Source organism: Calypte anna, chromosome 5A, assembly GCF_003957555.1.
Source record: "Calypte anna isolate BGI_N300 chromosome 5A, bCalAnn1_v1.p, whole genome shotgun sequence".
NCBI classification, from domain to species: Eukaryota; Metazoa; Chordata; class Aves; order Apodiformes; family Trochilidae; genus Calypte; species Calypte anna.
The window spans coordinates 1,713,893-1,728,510 of NC_044251.1; the positions used below are offsets into that span (position 1 = coordinate 1,713,893).

At 37.9% G+C, this 14,618-nt stretch overlaps 1 protein-coding gene across 1 annotated transcript in view; it reads left to right on the forward strand.

Moving 5' to 3' along the window:
- The window catches only part of RBM25 (RNA binding motif protein 25), a 36,047-nt gene extending 23,910 nt beyond the window's left edge, over window positions 1-12,137 (forward strand). Inside the window, exons 10-19 of the mRNA XM_030451940.1 lie at window positions 1,534-1,805; window positions 2,886-3,108; window positions 3,415-3,504; window positions 5,037-5,110; window positions 5,630-5,780; window positions 6,128-6,452; window positions 7,457-7,731; window positions 8,185-8,283; window positions 9,486-9,533; window positions 10,606-12,137. Of these exons, the coding sequence (XP_030307800.1) occupies window positions 1,534-1,805; window positions 2,886-3,108; window positions 3,415-3,504; window positions 5,037-5,110; window positions 5,630-5,780; window positions 6,128-6,452; window positions 7,457-7,731; window positions 8,185-8,283; window positions 9,486-9,533; window positions 10,606-10,698 (1,650 nt within the window). The 3' untranslated portion in view covers window positions 10,699-12,137. The remainder of the gene's footprint in view (window positions 1-1,533; window positions 1,806-2,885; window positions 3,109-3,414; window positions 3,505-5,036; window positions 5,111-5,629; window positions 5,781-6,127; window positions 6,453-7,456; window positions 7,732-8,184; window positions 8,284-9,485; window positions 9,534-10,605) is intronic.
- The last annotated feature ends 2,481 nt before the right edge of the window (window positions 12,138-14,618 follow it).

Here is a 14,618-nt window from a genome sequence, read left to right on the forward strand (position 1 = left end):
TAGTTTAATGTCTGACCATACCAGGGTTTAACTCTGTAAAGCTCCTGTAAAATACAGTCCTTTAGAAACTGGTTTTCAGCCCAGTGCATATTGTAGAATCTAAGTTTTGTTTTTTCATAATCAGTTTTCTACCAACTCCTACCCATTTTTAGTCTCTTTTTCCTTTTGTGATTTCAATGTATCCAACATTGGTTTGCCTGTATTGTGCTATCAATGCAGTGTAGTTTCACTGGATACATTAATCACTAGTGAATTAGCTTTATTTCTGTAATCCTTTGTCGGTTCTCTGGTCCCTGTGCCTATGGCAGAAGAACACTTATCAGGTAAGATTGCTTTTTAAAGTTGTCTTAAATGCTTTGTTTAAAAGAAAAGAAAAAAAAAAAAAAAACAAACCAGAGAAAATGCTGTTTTATTGTTCCAGTTTTTAATTTCATTTCAGTGATGGTAAACGTGGAGCCAAAGGGGATAAAGCTGTTTATTCTGCTCAATATTTGTTCAAAAAAGTGTTATTCTGGCATCCATCAGGTTGAATTTGGTATATTTGGTTGTTATTTGGTATATTTGTGAACCGTGTACTTGCTCTTCCTCCCAGAAACATAGCTTATAGGCAAGGTTAATCCAGTGTTGGCGGTCCATGTCCTAGCACAGCATCTGTAAGTTAACACATAACAATTGCTTCCAAGGATGGATTTATCTATTATTCTGTTGATGTTATTTTCTATTGTCTTATAGGAATTCTGGTCATAGGAACTGTTTCTAATTAAAAAAAAAAAAAGGGGGCAGTTTTGTACAATTTTTAGTAACACTGTAGCAGGTAACCCTTTAGTTTCTGTATTTCAAAAGAGCTATTTCCAACCTTTTTAAAACTCTCTCAGTCTTGCAGTGGTGGAAGTTAACGATTCCATTCTGCAAAGTCCAGTTCTTACCAGTGAACTGTTAGAACTTTTTTAGGGAGGGAAAAGGGGAAAGGTTGCAGAATTCTCTTCACTGTTAATTAAGCACATGCACCATGTGTAAACGGATAAATTTCTTTACTCAAGTTTTCCATACAGGACTATTTTGGTCTGCCGAGAATTTTGGGGAAACATTTTACTGTCCCAGTAAGCATTACACTGAATTACGTTTTCCCAGTTGAACAGAACTAATTTGATCTGCTAGAAGTTCACTTTGCTTGTACCCAAGTGGCTTTATAGGGCCGTGGAATTTGTGGCCCACCCGAATGATGACTGGCAGTGCACTGTGTGTGTGCAGTTGAGACAGCCTATACCATGAGGCCAGCCCTACTCTGCTAAGGTTGGAGATTGCTGGTCTGCGTAGATCTATGCTTTTTGCACGAAACTTTAGTCTTGTGATTGCTGCATTTTGATTTCATACTTAAATTGAGTTCCAAACAATACCCACCAAACCCTATTTAACGTTTTAAAATCGGTGGCGGTTTTGGTATTTCCATGACCTGCCTTGTGTGTTGCGCCGGGGGTATCCGGTTCCGACGGCTACAGAATTAACTGTGAAAGTTCTCTTGTTGGTTTTTAGAAACTGGAGGAGGAAAAAGGCAAAAAGGAGAAAGAAAGACAGGAAATTGAAAAAGAACGCAGAGAAAGAGAAAGGGAGCGGGAACGTGAACGAGAAAGGAGGGAGCGTGAAAGAGAGAGGGAACGTGAACGAGAGAAGGAGAAGGAACGGGAGCGTGAACGAGAGCGAGATAGGGACCGGGACCGAACCAAGGACCGGGACCGAGACCGAGATCGGGACCGAGACCGAGACCGTGAAAGGAGTTCGGATCGCAAAGATAGGAGCCGGTCGAGGTAAATGCACTCGAGCTGCCATTGATTTCAGTTCTTCCTAATTCTGTGTACTAAGTGCAGGGGTTCAAAACACAAGAGTCCCTTGGGAAGGTCAGAGTAAAAACAGGAAATGAAAATTACAGAAAACGTTGTATTTACACAAACTGGAAGAATATTTGATTCCCTCCCCAGCATGTGAATACAATATGTAGTAAACAACCACCCTACGATGACTTGAGCATAGTGGGTTTATCTCAAGTCTCTTGTTTTTCTGGGGGAGCTTTATTCCTAATTGAGGTTCTCAGATGTCTGCAGTATCTTTTAGCTTAAATATGTTTCACCTTTTCCTGTGTTGTGTGGGTGTTTTTTGGTTTGGGGTTTTTATGTTTGTTCATTTTAATAAGAGCAAGGGAATCTGTAGTGAAATGAGGCAACCAGGTGCCACTAATTGCCAGGGACTGAGCATGAGCTTGTGTCAAGCCCACCTGTGCCTAATTAGGGTGAGGCTTGAGTGGCCCTGGTCCTGCTCATGCGCAGTGGGGGCCCACCCTAATTAGGCACAGGTGGGCTTGACACCAGCTCATGCTCACTCCCTGGCAATTAGTGGCACCTGGTTGCCTTGTTACACTACAGGAATCCCTCTTTCAGAATTATGTTGTGACTAATATCAGGCTCTAGCTGGTACTTTTCTATGCTTTCACCACAGAATAATATCTGTTTGGCTTTAAATCATCTTGTCAGTAGGATGCAAGTTCTCTGTAAGCCATGTAAACATGAAGGATTTATTAAGCATACCCTTTATTGCTCAAGTCTTTAACAGTAACTTATTTATGGAGAGCTACAAACACAGTCTCATAAAAACTGCTGTGTGCTTAGGCATGATTTCTGTAGATGTCTTGATGTTTAGTGCTCAGAGAACTATTTTTAGGTAAATCAGGTTTTGAATATATTAGGAGTATTGCTTTATGCCCTTTGCTGTACCAACTCATCAGCTTGTACAGTTGCAGAAGAACAGCTCTCAGCAGTGTGCTCTGCATTTGACATTAAATCACTGCTCGAGGGGTGAGGAAGGGCCTAACTTTGGACTTTTATTCCCTTCAGAGAAAAAAGCAGAGACAGAGAAAGAGAGAGAGAACGTGAACGGGAAAGAGAACGGGAGCGAGAGAGGGAAAGAGAACGGGAGAGGGAACGGGAGAGAGAACGGGAGCGAGAGAGGGAACGGGAGAAGGACAAGAAGAGAGACCGGGAAGAGGATGAGGAAGATGCCTACGAACGCAGGAAGCTGGAGAGGAAACTGCGTGAAAAAGAAGCTGCATATCAAGAGGTAGGGGCAAAATTGTTTCTGCAGGGGATGTATAAAATACAGGGTCTGTGTAAAATACTATAAAATCTGTCATTTCCCCTCCCTTTTTCTAAATGTATTTTTAACCTTCTGACTACATGGATCGGAACAGAGCGTGTAAATCGCTGTTAAAGTAACTTTGGACTCCTTATTCCAGCACTCTAAACTGTGTACGTAATTTGCAGAGTTTTAATGCAGTTGGATTTAAACAGGAATGCAAAATAATTGCAAAATAATATCACTTTTCTCCACGTTCTTGAGATTAAAGTGGTTTTTCATCTGTTGCAGCGTCTTAAGAACTGGGAAATCAGAGAACGGAAGAAAAGTCGAGAATATGAAAAAGAGGCTGAAAGAGAAGAAGAAAGAAGAAGGGAAATGGTAAGCCTTAGTTTTGCTTGTCATTTTCCCCCCTTCTTTGTGTCCCATTTAGAGTGGAACATTCTCCTGCTATCCTTAAGGTCATGATAGAACTCTCATTTTGTATGAACACCGTGTAGTTCCATAGTGGGGAAAAAAAAGAGTTAATAGACTTGAAACAGATGTCTAATTAGTGGGAGTATTATTGAAGTGCTGTTGAGAGTCTGGAAAACAAAGCCTTGGTGACTTGGTCTTCTGAAGGCAAAAGAAAGTGAAGTAGCTGCAAAATGGTGTGGTAATATTCTATAATAATATATATTCTGTAATACAAAATATTACAGAATGTTAAATTTGCAAACTTCTGTCTTCAGATCATTGGTTGTGAAATTGTCACAGTTACCAATGTAGTGCTTGGAAGTTGGAAAAGACAAAACCAGACACCTTTGGAAGATAAATAGTTCTTTTCTCTCAGTTCTGTGCTGAGGAGTAAAAAACTTACATTAAATTATAGTGTTCTTATTTCACTTCACAGTTCTCTCAGAGAAGGAGATGATGATATGGGAGATTTCTAAATTGGAGATGGATTGGGAATTGCTTTAAAGCAAAATAGACAAAGAGACATAGGAAAGAAACAAAAATACAGAGAATTAGAAAATAAATTGCTTTACCTGGAATCTAGTTTTTCCACCTATGTGCTTGAGAGGGGAAATATTTTTTTGAAATGACTCAGTGATATTATCTCTTTGTGATCCTCCTGGATGCTGGCAGTGGGTGGCAGTTGTAGACAACAGTGTCATTTTGTGCTGAATTTGCAACCATAACTGTTACTTTTTTCTTGAAGTCATTAGCATAGGAATATCCTACTTTTGGTTTAAAGACAATGCTTAGATAGAGGTTAAAATGTCCGAATATGTATTCTTAAAGAACTGCTTTACTTTTTTTTATTCTTCTTTTATTTTCCTTATTTCATTTTATCAAAAAGTGGGAAAAAATACCTCTACTCCTCTTGTGCCCCTTCAGTTTTAAGGCTGTGCATTAATACAGTGCCACATGGTTTGGATTAGAAGCAGAGCAGGAGAGAGGTTGTCCTACAAGTATCCACTGGATTTCTGTGCAGAGCTGAATGTTCTAGGAAAAGCACAGCTCTTGAAACATAACAGTACTGATAAGATACACTCGAGCTGCCATGTTAAAATATTGAATATCAGACAGATGCAAAGAACAGGAACTTTGATCCTCTTCTTCTGTGACATAAAAGAAAAAAGAGAGATTTGAAAACACTTGGAAATGCAAAGTGTTTTGCAAATCAGAGATACAATCCCAGTGGTCTCAGTGGATGTTCTGTCTGCTGCTGAACATATAGCAAGTTGACAGACCCCAGGAGGATAATGCAATTCCAAAACAGCTCCATTTACTCTTTTGAAAACTCCATATTTTCAGTTGGAAGAATAGTAGATGTTGAATTCACTTACTAATAATACTAACAAGTTTTAAACTGGGGAGAAAAACAGGAGTCATTTTTATAACATTACTTATGTTTCAATTTCTTGCAGGCAAAAGAAGCCAAACGGTTAAAAGAATTCTTAGAAGATTATGATGATGACAGAGATGATCCCAAATACTATAGGTATGTCTTTGTATTTTGTCCTAACAATAAGATCTTCATTGTTTGTTTTAATACAGTTGTGGGATTTGCCAGCAGATGCTTATGAAGTTTGTATTTGATTGATTATGTGGTGAGGTAAGGATCATGTAATTACCTAAATTATTTCAGTGTCACTCAGTAGGTACCAGAGGGAAAAGCAGAAACTCCTTAGTGTTGCTCGTTACTGCTTGGTGTTACTGCTCTTCAGGTTGGGACTAACAGAAATTTAAGCTGAGGTAGCAGAACTAGTTCTTGTCAAGCAAAAAACTATACATTCATTTGATTCTTTTTCTGTGATGATTGGCACTCAGTCTACATCTGTTTAATGTGATGGGGTAAATTCTGTATGGTAATACTGGGAAGTGATACCTTAATAAAACAGAGGACACCAGATGCTCTTATGAATCTTACTTTCATTTAGTGGAAGATACATCTGTATCAGGTATTTCTTGGGTTCTTATTGGAATGTTCTTTCAAATACAAAATATGTATCTTTTGTAGGGGTAGTGCTCTTCAGAAGAGGCTACGAGACAGGGAGAAAGAGATGGAAGCAGATGAACGGGATAGGAAAAGGGAAAAGGAGGAATTAGAAGAAATTAGGCAGCGTCTTCTGGCAGAAGGACATCCAGATCCAGATGCAGAACTTCAGAGGGTAAGTAGTTGTTGGTCTGACAGAAAAAAAAAAAAAAAGTCCTTTTATTCTGGTGGTGTTGAGCAAAACTGTGTAAGATCTGATAGTTAATAATTGCTCTGATCACTATTTTTAAAAATAGAAGTCCAGATAATCAGTAAGAACACTTCAGTCAAATAACTTTCCAGTTTTATGTTTAGATGGAGTTTGAAAACAAATTTGGATTAGTTACTGTTTTTGATGGTAATGGCAGTAGTTGCATCTACTTGTTCTTAGCTAACAGACTTCTTTGGTAAACAGATCTTTAGTTTCTTTTCAAACAGTGCTGATTTTCAGAGCTTTTTTTCTAATTGTCTGTTTCACTGTAGATGGAGCAGGAGGCTGAGCGGCGTAGGCAGCCACAAATAAAACAAGAGCCAGAGTCTGAGGAGGAAGAGGAAGAAAAGGCAGAAAAAGAGGAAAAAAGAGAAGAGCCTGAGGAAGAGGAAGAAGAGCCTGAACAGAAGCCCTGCCTTAAACCAACTTTACGACCCATTAGTTCTGCCCCATCAGTCTCTTCAGCTAGTGGAAATGCAACACCTAACACACCTGGTGATGAGTCTCCCTGTGGCATTATTATCCCTCATGAAAATTCACCTGATCAACAGCAGCCAGAGGAGCATCGGCCTAAAATAGGACTTAGCCTAAAATTGGGCAAGTACACATTTTATTTTAATGTTCCATACAAGATTAGAATGAAAAAAATGCCAACCTAAGTAGCCACAGTTTTCCTCACATAATGTATGTTTTGACATTTACAGCAAGTTATTTTTATCCAGAAGATAACCTTTTATAGATATCTCCTCTTCTGAAATCTAAAAGGGAAAAAGGGAAGGCAGTTCAGGCATGCTCAAGGTTTAGTTTTTTAAAGAATGTTCTGAGCAGGGATAGTTATTTCCACCTTAACAGGTGGAAATACATGCCTTTTCACCTTAACAGGTATCTATTAAATCTCAAATGTCTGCTTTTCATTGATGTAAGCTTATGTTAGGTTTAAGTCCTATATACATCTTACATTTATTCATGAAGACCCTTTTAAAAGAAGAAAACTGAATATTAGATTGTTTTTAGTTCCTCTTAGAATACCACAATGAATCAGTTACAACTGCTAATGGAACATAAGTGTAGAGAGTTCCTTAATATTTTAGCAATTCCTCATTTTTTTAAAAAAAACTTTGTTCTGAGCAACAGAACTAAGGATATTTGTATTCCAGAAGGTTTGTGCTTTTATTACTTATTATTACAACTAAATTATACTGCAATACTGGGGCTGCAGTTTGAGCTCACACTGTGTTAGATCTTGAATGAAGAGAGATTGTGTAGTACTAAGCTAGCTGATGAGCACTTTTCCTTACACCTGGGTTCATTGCAGCCTCTCACTTCTGTGCTCTGCCTCTGCTAAGTTACTCTATAGTTCTCCTTGAGTCAAGGTGCTAATTTGTTGCAGGGCAGAGAAAAAGGACCCTGTTTTTCAAAAATCTTGAACAAACCAAGATGTTTCTCTCTTTTGCCATTGTTAGAACACTTTGAGATACTGAAATGCTAATCCTAGGCAGGCACAGATTTTTATGTAGCATATAAACCAATATACCTCAAGAAATGGGTGAAGAAGCTACAGTTCCAGTCTGTGAAGATGTTGTTCTGTCTTTGGGTTGTAGGTGCCTGCAACAGTCCCAATCAGCCCAATGCTGTGAAAAGGAAGAAGCTTGCTGTGGATAGTGTGTTCAATAAATTTGATGATGAAGACAGTGATGATGTGCCCAGGAAAAGGAAACTTGTCCCCCTGGATTATGGAGAAGAAGATAAAAGCAATATCAAAGGCAGTGTCAATACTGAGGAAAAACGCAAACATATTAAGAGTCTCATTGAGAAGATTCCCACAGCAAAACCAGAGCTCTTTGCTTATCCTCTCGACTGGTCAATTGTGGATTCAGTAAGTTGATTTCCTTTAGCCATTTACAAAAAAGCATAATTTTTTCTAAACAAACCTTGGAATTTGATAGAAAAACAGTATTATTGGGACCCCAATGAATTGGAGCATTATCATCAAATGGAATCAAGCTTGAGGACTGTATTTTATGCCCATATATAATACTCTGTGGCATGCCTGCTTATTTTGGTTTGGTCTCTCCTGACTTGTTGCTAGGAATTGTCAAGGTGTGTTATGGAAGGGGGGGATAAAAGGTCCTAGAAAACCTGGTTTGAATGGCTGTCAGAAATACTTGCAGATTATCACAAAGGATTATCACCTTGATAGCAAAATGTATCTTCTGCTAAATAGTAATTTGAGTCTTCCAGCTGCCTATCTGGCAGTGTGGTTTCAAGACTGAAGTTTATGAAAACAAAGTGTTTTGTTTGATTGGTTTATTTATGTTTATTTTTCCAGACGCTAATGGAACGTCGAATTAGACCATGGATCAACAAAAAAATAATAGAATATATTGGTGAGGAAGAAGCCACACTAGTTGACTTTGTTTGTTCTAAGGTTAGTATCTTCCTTTCTGAAATCTGGGGTTTGCTCCCTATTTAAGCTGCAGCAGTGGCTGTAATCTAGAATACTGTCAGCAGAGACAGTTGGTACACTTAAATCACCGTGTACCCTAACACCCTTACAAGCCTTCAGTGCATAAGCACAACATGTACATGCTAGGTACTCTGTTACCTGTTAGACAAACAGGGATCTCAATAAAGAAATGAGCTGTTGGCAAGAGCTGCTGTTTAAACTGTAACTTTCATTGTTAGATTTCAGACTTAATAGTTCACTGGCCATTAACATTTTTCACTTCAAAAAGAGGATTTGCATGAATTCAGGTGGAAAAAAGCCAGTAGCTTTTCTATATCTTTTAATTAAATAGATTAAACTCTTAAAAATCTTGTTAGATGTTTCTTTAGCAGTAAGCAGATACTATAAGAGTTTGAAGTTAGCATTGGAAGTCCTTTTGCAGTACCTCTTAACCATTGCATGAGTTGTTTAAACTCTTCCTCTTCTATCAAACTTCAGACTAATAATTTTCCTTTTTAAATCTGTCATGACAACTGTGTGGCTTTTCATCAACAGGGAACTTTAAACACTGTTCTCAGCTTTCATAGTGTTCTAAATGGCTTGTCTTGGTTTTTGTTTTAGGGCTACTGTTTGGGAGGCAAAGCAAATGGTAGTTCTGTGGCACAGGTGGTTAGTAAAATGTAAAACACAGAAATTGAATATTTGCCAAGCTTATATTATATTTATATATAGAATAAATGCCATTTTCTGATACTGAGAGGCAACTTGGTTCTTAAAAAAAAAAAAGTTTGAAATTCTTAACCAGAAGATGGAAAATTCAGTTGGGAGGAGTGATAGAGGGAAAATTTTGCCTTTCTCTTCCTTTCACTGTTGAAGGAAGGGGAGCTTACACCCTAATTTAGGGAAACTTAATTGGAGATGCAAGAATAGCCAGCAAATACAGGACTGTTGAATCTGTGGAACTTCCTGGAACTTGTTCCTCAGTAACCAGCTATAAGCCACTACTCACCAGAGTGGAATCCAGTGTAGTTTAATACTAATTTTTGCCCTGGTTAAAAGTGGGAACTAATGAACTGCAGATGCTTTTTGTATGTGCAGAGCATTCAAGATCCTTGAGAAGTAACTGTTTTCTGTCCATGTGGCTTACTCTGAGCTTTCAGTATAAAAACCTTCTTTTCTTTCAGGTTATGGCTCACAGCTCACCACAGAGCATATTGGATGATGTTGCTATGGTAAGCAGAACTTGTGTAACTGATACACCTTCTACATTATACAGAAGCTAATAGTCAATTGTACAAAACAGCAGAAGTCCCTAATAGAAATATTTTATGTTCATAGAACATGTATAGAAAACATGACTCAGAGGTAAAAGCTGTTCTGATGAAACAGTGCTAGCACAGGCATGAGTTTTCAGTGAGAGCATCATGGTATAAATTACTGATCCCTCTTCTGAGTCTCTTAATACTCAGAAATGTGGAACAAATATTCTGCCCCTAACATTAGAGGTAAGAATCAACAAAAACATAACTTTATTCCTTCTCATTCTTGTAACTAGTTTTTTTATAATTAGTGGTTTAATGAGTCTATTCCTAATTAATGAGCAAAAGTTGATTTTTCTCTAGAAGAATAGGAGTTCTTTTTCACCTGGTATTGGAAGAGAGAAACTTTATTAAATAACTCTACTGTTACACCTTGTTTTCATACACTTAAAGGTGAATAAAAAATGATTGTTCACTCTCCTCCAGCAAGGAAACTTGGAGTTGGAGTTGTTAGGATTCAGATTCATAGTCTTGTTGTGACCAGTAGGTGACCTGGGGTATTTCTGAGAGATGTTGTGCATGGCAAAAACATGCATGGCTTCAAGAAAAGCCTGCATAATAAATTTGAGAAAGATAAATCCATCAAGGGTTTAAATCATAAATACCTGGGAAGGTTTGAAGCTGAAAATGAGCAGAGACTAGGAGAGAATTAACAGAAAATACCTCTCATATGTGTCCTGTTATGTTTTCTCCCCAGGCTTTCAATTCCTCTGCTTTTTTCCAAGCCACTTTTGGAGACAGGAGACTGATAATTTAATCCCCTAGTGCTTCACAGCTGCATTATACAAGTCTGTAATTAAAATCTTAGTCAGGTCAGGTGATACATGCAGGGCAAATTCACTGATATTTTATTCAGCGTCTCCCTCAAAGGCTTAACTTGCATTACAATGCCTCCACTTTTTAGTTCTGATGGATCTAGAATTAGAATCTTTCTAACTGGAATGCTTAATTTAAAAATAACCTATAGTATGTCTGTTTCCTACAGGTACTAGATGAAGAAGCTGAAGTTTTCATAGTCAAAATGTGGAGATTGTTGATATACGAAACAGAAGCCAAGAAGATTGGTCTAGTGAAATAAAGCACTCTCCTTGCTTCTAGGGTTCCATTTCAATTTTGGGCTTTTTATTTTCCCCATCATTCAAAGACTTTGAATTTTCTCTGTTCTCAGAGACTTGAGACCTGTATTTTTTTATGTAGAAAATGTGAATTTTTTGTCCTCTGCTCTGAGGCAGCCTTTACCTTTCTCAGTTAGTTATCTGAATATCCTGCATCGGTTCTCTTTATAATTGACAAGGTACAATTACTGGTATGTTTTACAAGCTGCAGCTACTGTACATGCTCTCTGGTAATAACTCTGTTATGTTGCCTTGATTCTCACAAATATTAAGGAAAAAAACCCAAACAACCCTGTTTTGCAAGACCTTTGCACTTAATGTGGAGCTCTGGCAGTTACAGATGAAGACAAATTCTCTTATTGCAAATTTATCAGTGCTTTTTTTTATTTTCCATACTCTCCCTTTTTTTTATTTAATGACTGATCAAAATACAGTTTAAAAATAAGTGGCTTCAGCTGCTTTCTCAGAACAGCTTTCTGTTCATTTAGTCCCCTCATCTGACTCTGGAAAAGGATGTCCCTCAGACACTTCATTCTGTTGTAAACCAGCAGTAGTCTTGGTACTTTTTTTTTCCCATTTAGAATCACTAATGAAGCTGGGAACTTAATCTCTTGCAGATGCTCTGCTTCATTCCTAGGAAGTGCAAATTTTAGGAAGTCTTTTATTCTTTGCTCAGTGAAAACAAGAGCAGAACCTCAGTTCAGTAAGTGCTATTTAATAATTATTTTTTTTTTAAACCTCATCTATCTTCTGCTCCATTTCATTTTAGCTCCTCTGTCTCCAAAACAATTTTTTTTTTACATTTTTTTTTAAGTATTTAGGAAAAGAAGTTTGGATGTAACTGCTTATAGCAGTTGACAAAAACTAAACCATAAGTTTTCAAAGCTGAAATCTTGTTTTTATCTGTGACTGTACTGTTACTGTAGCCCCAACTTTTGTTTTCTACTGTAAGCAGTCTGTTGTCCACACAAAGAGGGTGGTATTTTCCTACCTTGTTTGTATGACTTTTTATAAGTAGGCTGATAGGGTATAAATGATGAGATGTACTGTAAACTGCATTTTTTATCTCATACCTGGGTAAGAAGACAAATGGATAATATGCTATTGAGTTGTTTCGATTGCAGGAGAACTGTGTTCCAGGGAGCAAACTGTCTCAAAAACATTTTTAATTTTTAAACACAATTCTTAATAGCAAACAAATTAAGTAAAGGTGTTCCAGTATCTCTATATTGTATTTAACTGAAGGATACAGGTTGACCTGTTCAGAAAACATAACTGTGACCTTGGGTTACTAGTTCTTTGTATCTGGAGAGGGCACTTGAAAACACTGTTCTTAACAAATGGGATCATGTAAAGGTCCCACTGTGTAAATATTTCAGATATTAAAAATGTATATATTTGATTTAAGGGCTGACATTCTTTTGGAGTCTTATGCAGCATGCCATTATGTTTAACTTAATTAATTGCTTTCTGAATCAAGTCTTTACAAATTTGGGGTGGGTTTTTTTAAAACTACCTCCTGCTTTCTGCCAGGTGACTCAAAGCCTGCAAATGCAGATGTGATCCCAGTGTGTTCTTTCGTATTCTTGTAATACTCCACCCCACAAAATGTTCTTTTTTAACTTCAAGTGTAATGCCCAGATGTTACTTTTCTGTTGTGCTTCAGTTTGCCTGAGAATGTTTTGTTTGACATATGCTGCAGTCTTCCTCTTTTTTTTTTATTTTTTTTATGCAACTTGATGTTACCTTAAGAAACTACTTCCCCACTCTCCCCATACAGTTTTGCATCAGCATTTCCAAAAATTCTCCAGATTCTAAATAAATTCAGAACTTGCTGTGTTTTTAGCAAGTACAGAGAAGAGGGAAAGTGAACTTCATGAGTGCTTTTTGTCCTGCTGGTAGAGCATTTGTGCCATCCTCAGTAGCAGTTAAAACAAGCCACGTGCAACAACTGCATTGTAGTGCCACTGTGTGACATTCTGCCTAACATCCTAGTTGAGGTTCTGATGTGAAAGCTCCAGTTGTGGAACTTCAGCTTGTTGCCCTCTGCCCTAACCTAAAGCTGTGTGTTTAGCTATAATTATGCATTGGCCATAAGCTTGTCCTTTCCCATTTGTCAGGAGGCTGAATGTGTCTGGGTGAGGAAGATAATCTAAAACAAACTGGAGTGTTAAATATCCAGGTAAGCATTTAGAAGCAGTGGTGACATGTTAAAAAAAAATAATATTTTGTGTAAATAGAGGTTTTCTTCAGTAGTGGAAGGAGGAAGATACGTGTTACCTATAGCATCCTCAGCTTGACTTATGCAAGTACTTCAACAAATTTTCCTCTTCCAGAATGCAGAATGATGTTTTGTAAAGTCACAAGTCCCTTCTAGTGTTAACCTCTTATTCAAATTAGTTTTATTACTTTGTACTGATAATTTATTTTATAGTTTTGATGCTGGGGAGTAGAACACATTACATGCTGCTGTTCTTAGTATAGAAAGTGCCTTTGTCAGGTGTTTTTCTACAAACATTAAGTGATTTATTGCAAGACAAGCTTGGGGTTTATCTTGGGGATAAAATTTGGGGTTGAAAGAGCCCTTTTTTGGCCATTTATAACATTTTACCACCTGAATATGCAATTTAATAACACAGTATGTGTGTTGTGATAGTGAATGCACAGATGAAGCCCATCCAGAGAATGAGATCCATTAGCAAAGTATCTGTGTTACCCCTGGGTACTCAGTGCAGCATGCCACAGTGGGATCTGTGCTGTGATGGTAATGTACTCCAAATACTGCACATGGTGTGTAGAGGGGATAAAAATACCAGTATTTACACAACAGAACTGGACTCAGTGATCTGGACTTCACCGTGGAACAGGCTTTACATGCCCTTGATCTCCTGATCTTCATGCTGTGTAGCAGCCATTAAGTGTTATTTGGAATGTGTAAGTACAAAATAGAAACTATCATTTCTTTTGGCAGTGTGTACTGAAAAGAAACAGGAAACAATGAACGAGGACAACCCATTACCAAGAATTATGTATTTTTATATTGCCATTAATTTGAAGAGACTTCTTGTTAGGGTATTTACCTTGCTCAAGTACTAATTTAGTCTAATTGTAGGTGTTTCCTTTTCCTCCCTTTGAACAGGAGTCTGCTCTAACAGCAACCATGCAGCTAAATGATTGTGGACAGGGGGAAGGCTCCAAACACTTCAATTCAGTTTCATGAATTCCTGTTCTTTACTGCTAATGCTTTCCTCTTCCTGACAGGGAAGCGTGAGTCGTTTCATGCTTTTACTAAATAGAGTTGCTAGATGGCTGCTTGCAGTAGTATTTTAGAAGAAGCTTACACTTCAGACAGGAAGCTGTTTGGTTTTTGTGTTACAATAGGGTCACACTTTTTAGTAACAGTGAGTTATACATTTTTAACAAAGAATTGTGGATTACTCTTCAAATATAGGTAAGCCTCAAGCCTGCAATTGCCTTAAGTCGACCACTAAGTCATAGAATCATAGAACTGGCTGGGTTGGAAGGGACCTCAGAGATCATCGAGTCCAACCCTTGATCCACTCCTGCTGCAGTTCCCAGCCCATGGCACTGAGTGCCACATCCAGGCTCTTTTTAAGTATCTCCAGGGATGGAGAATCCACTACTTCCCTGGGCAGCCCATTCCAATGCTTGCAGTCGCAGCTCCTTGAAAAGCTGCCACACTGAGTCTGAGTATTTTTCTTTCATTTTGAAATTCAAAGACAGAGCCCGTCAGGTTATTTTCACAATACATTTTTGCGGCATCATTTTAATAACAGGGTTAGTAAAAAAAAAAACCAAAAAAAAGTTGCTTTTGGTCACGATACCCGTGCTCTTGGGACCATAAAGCTGGCTGGACAAACAG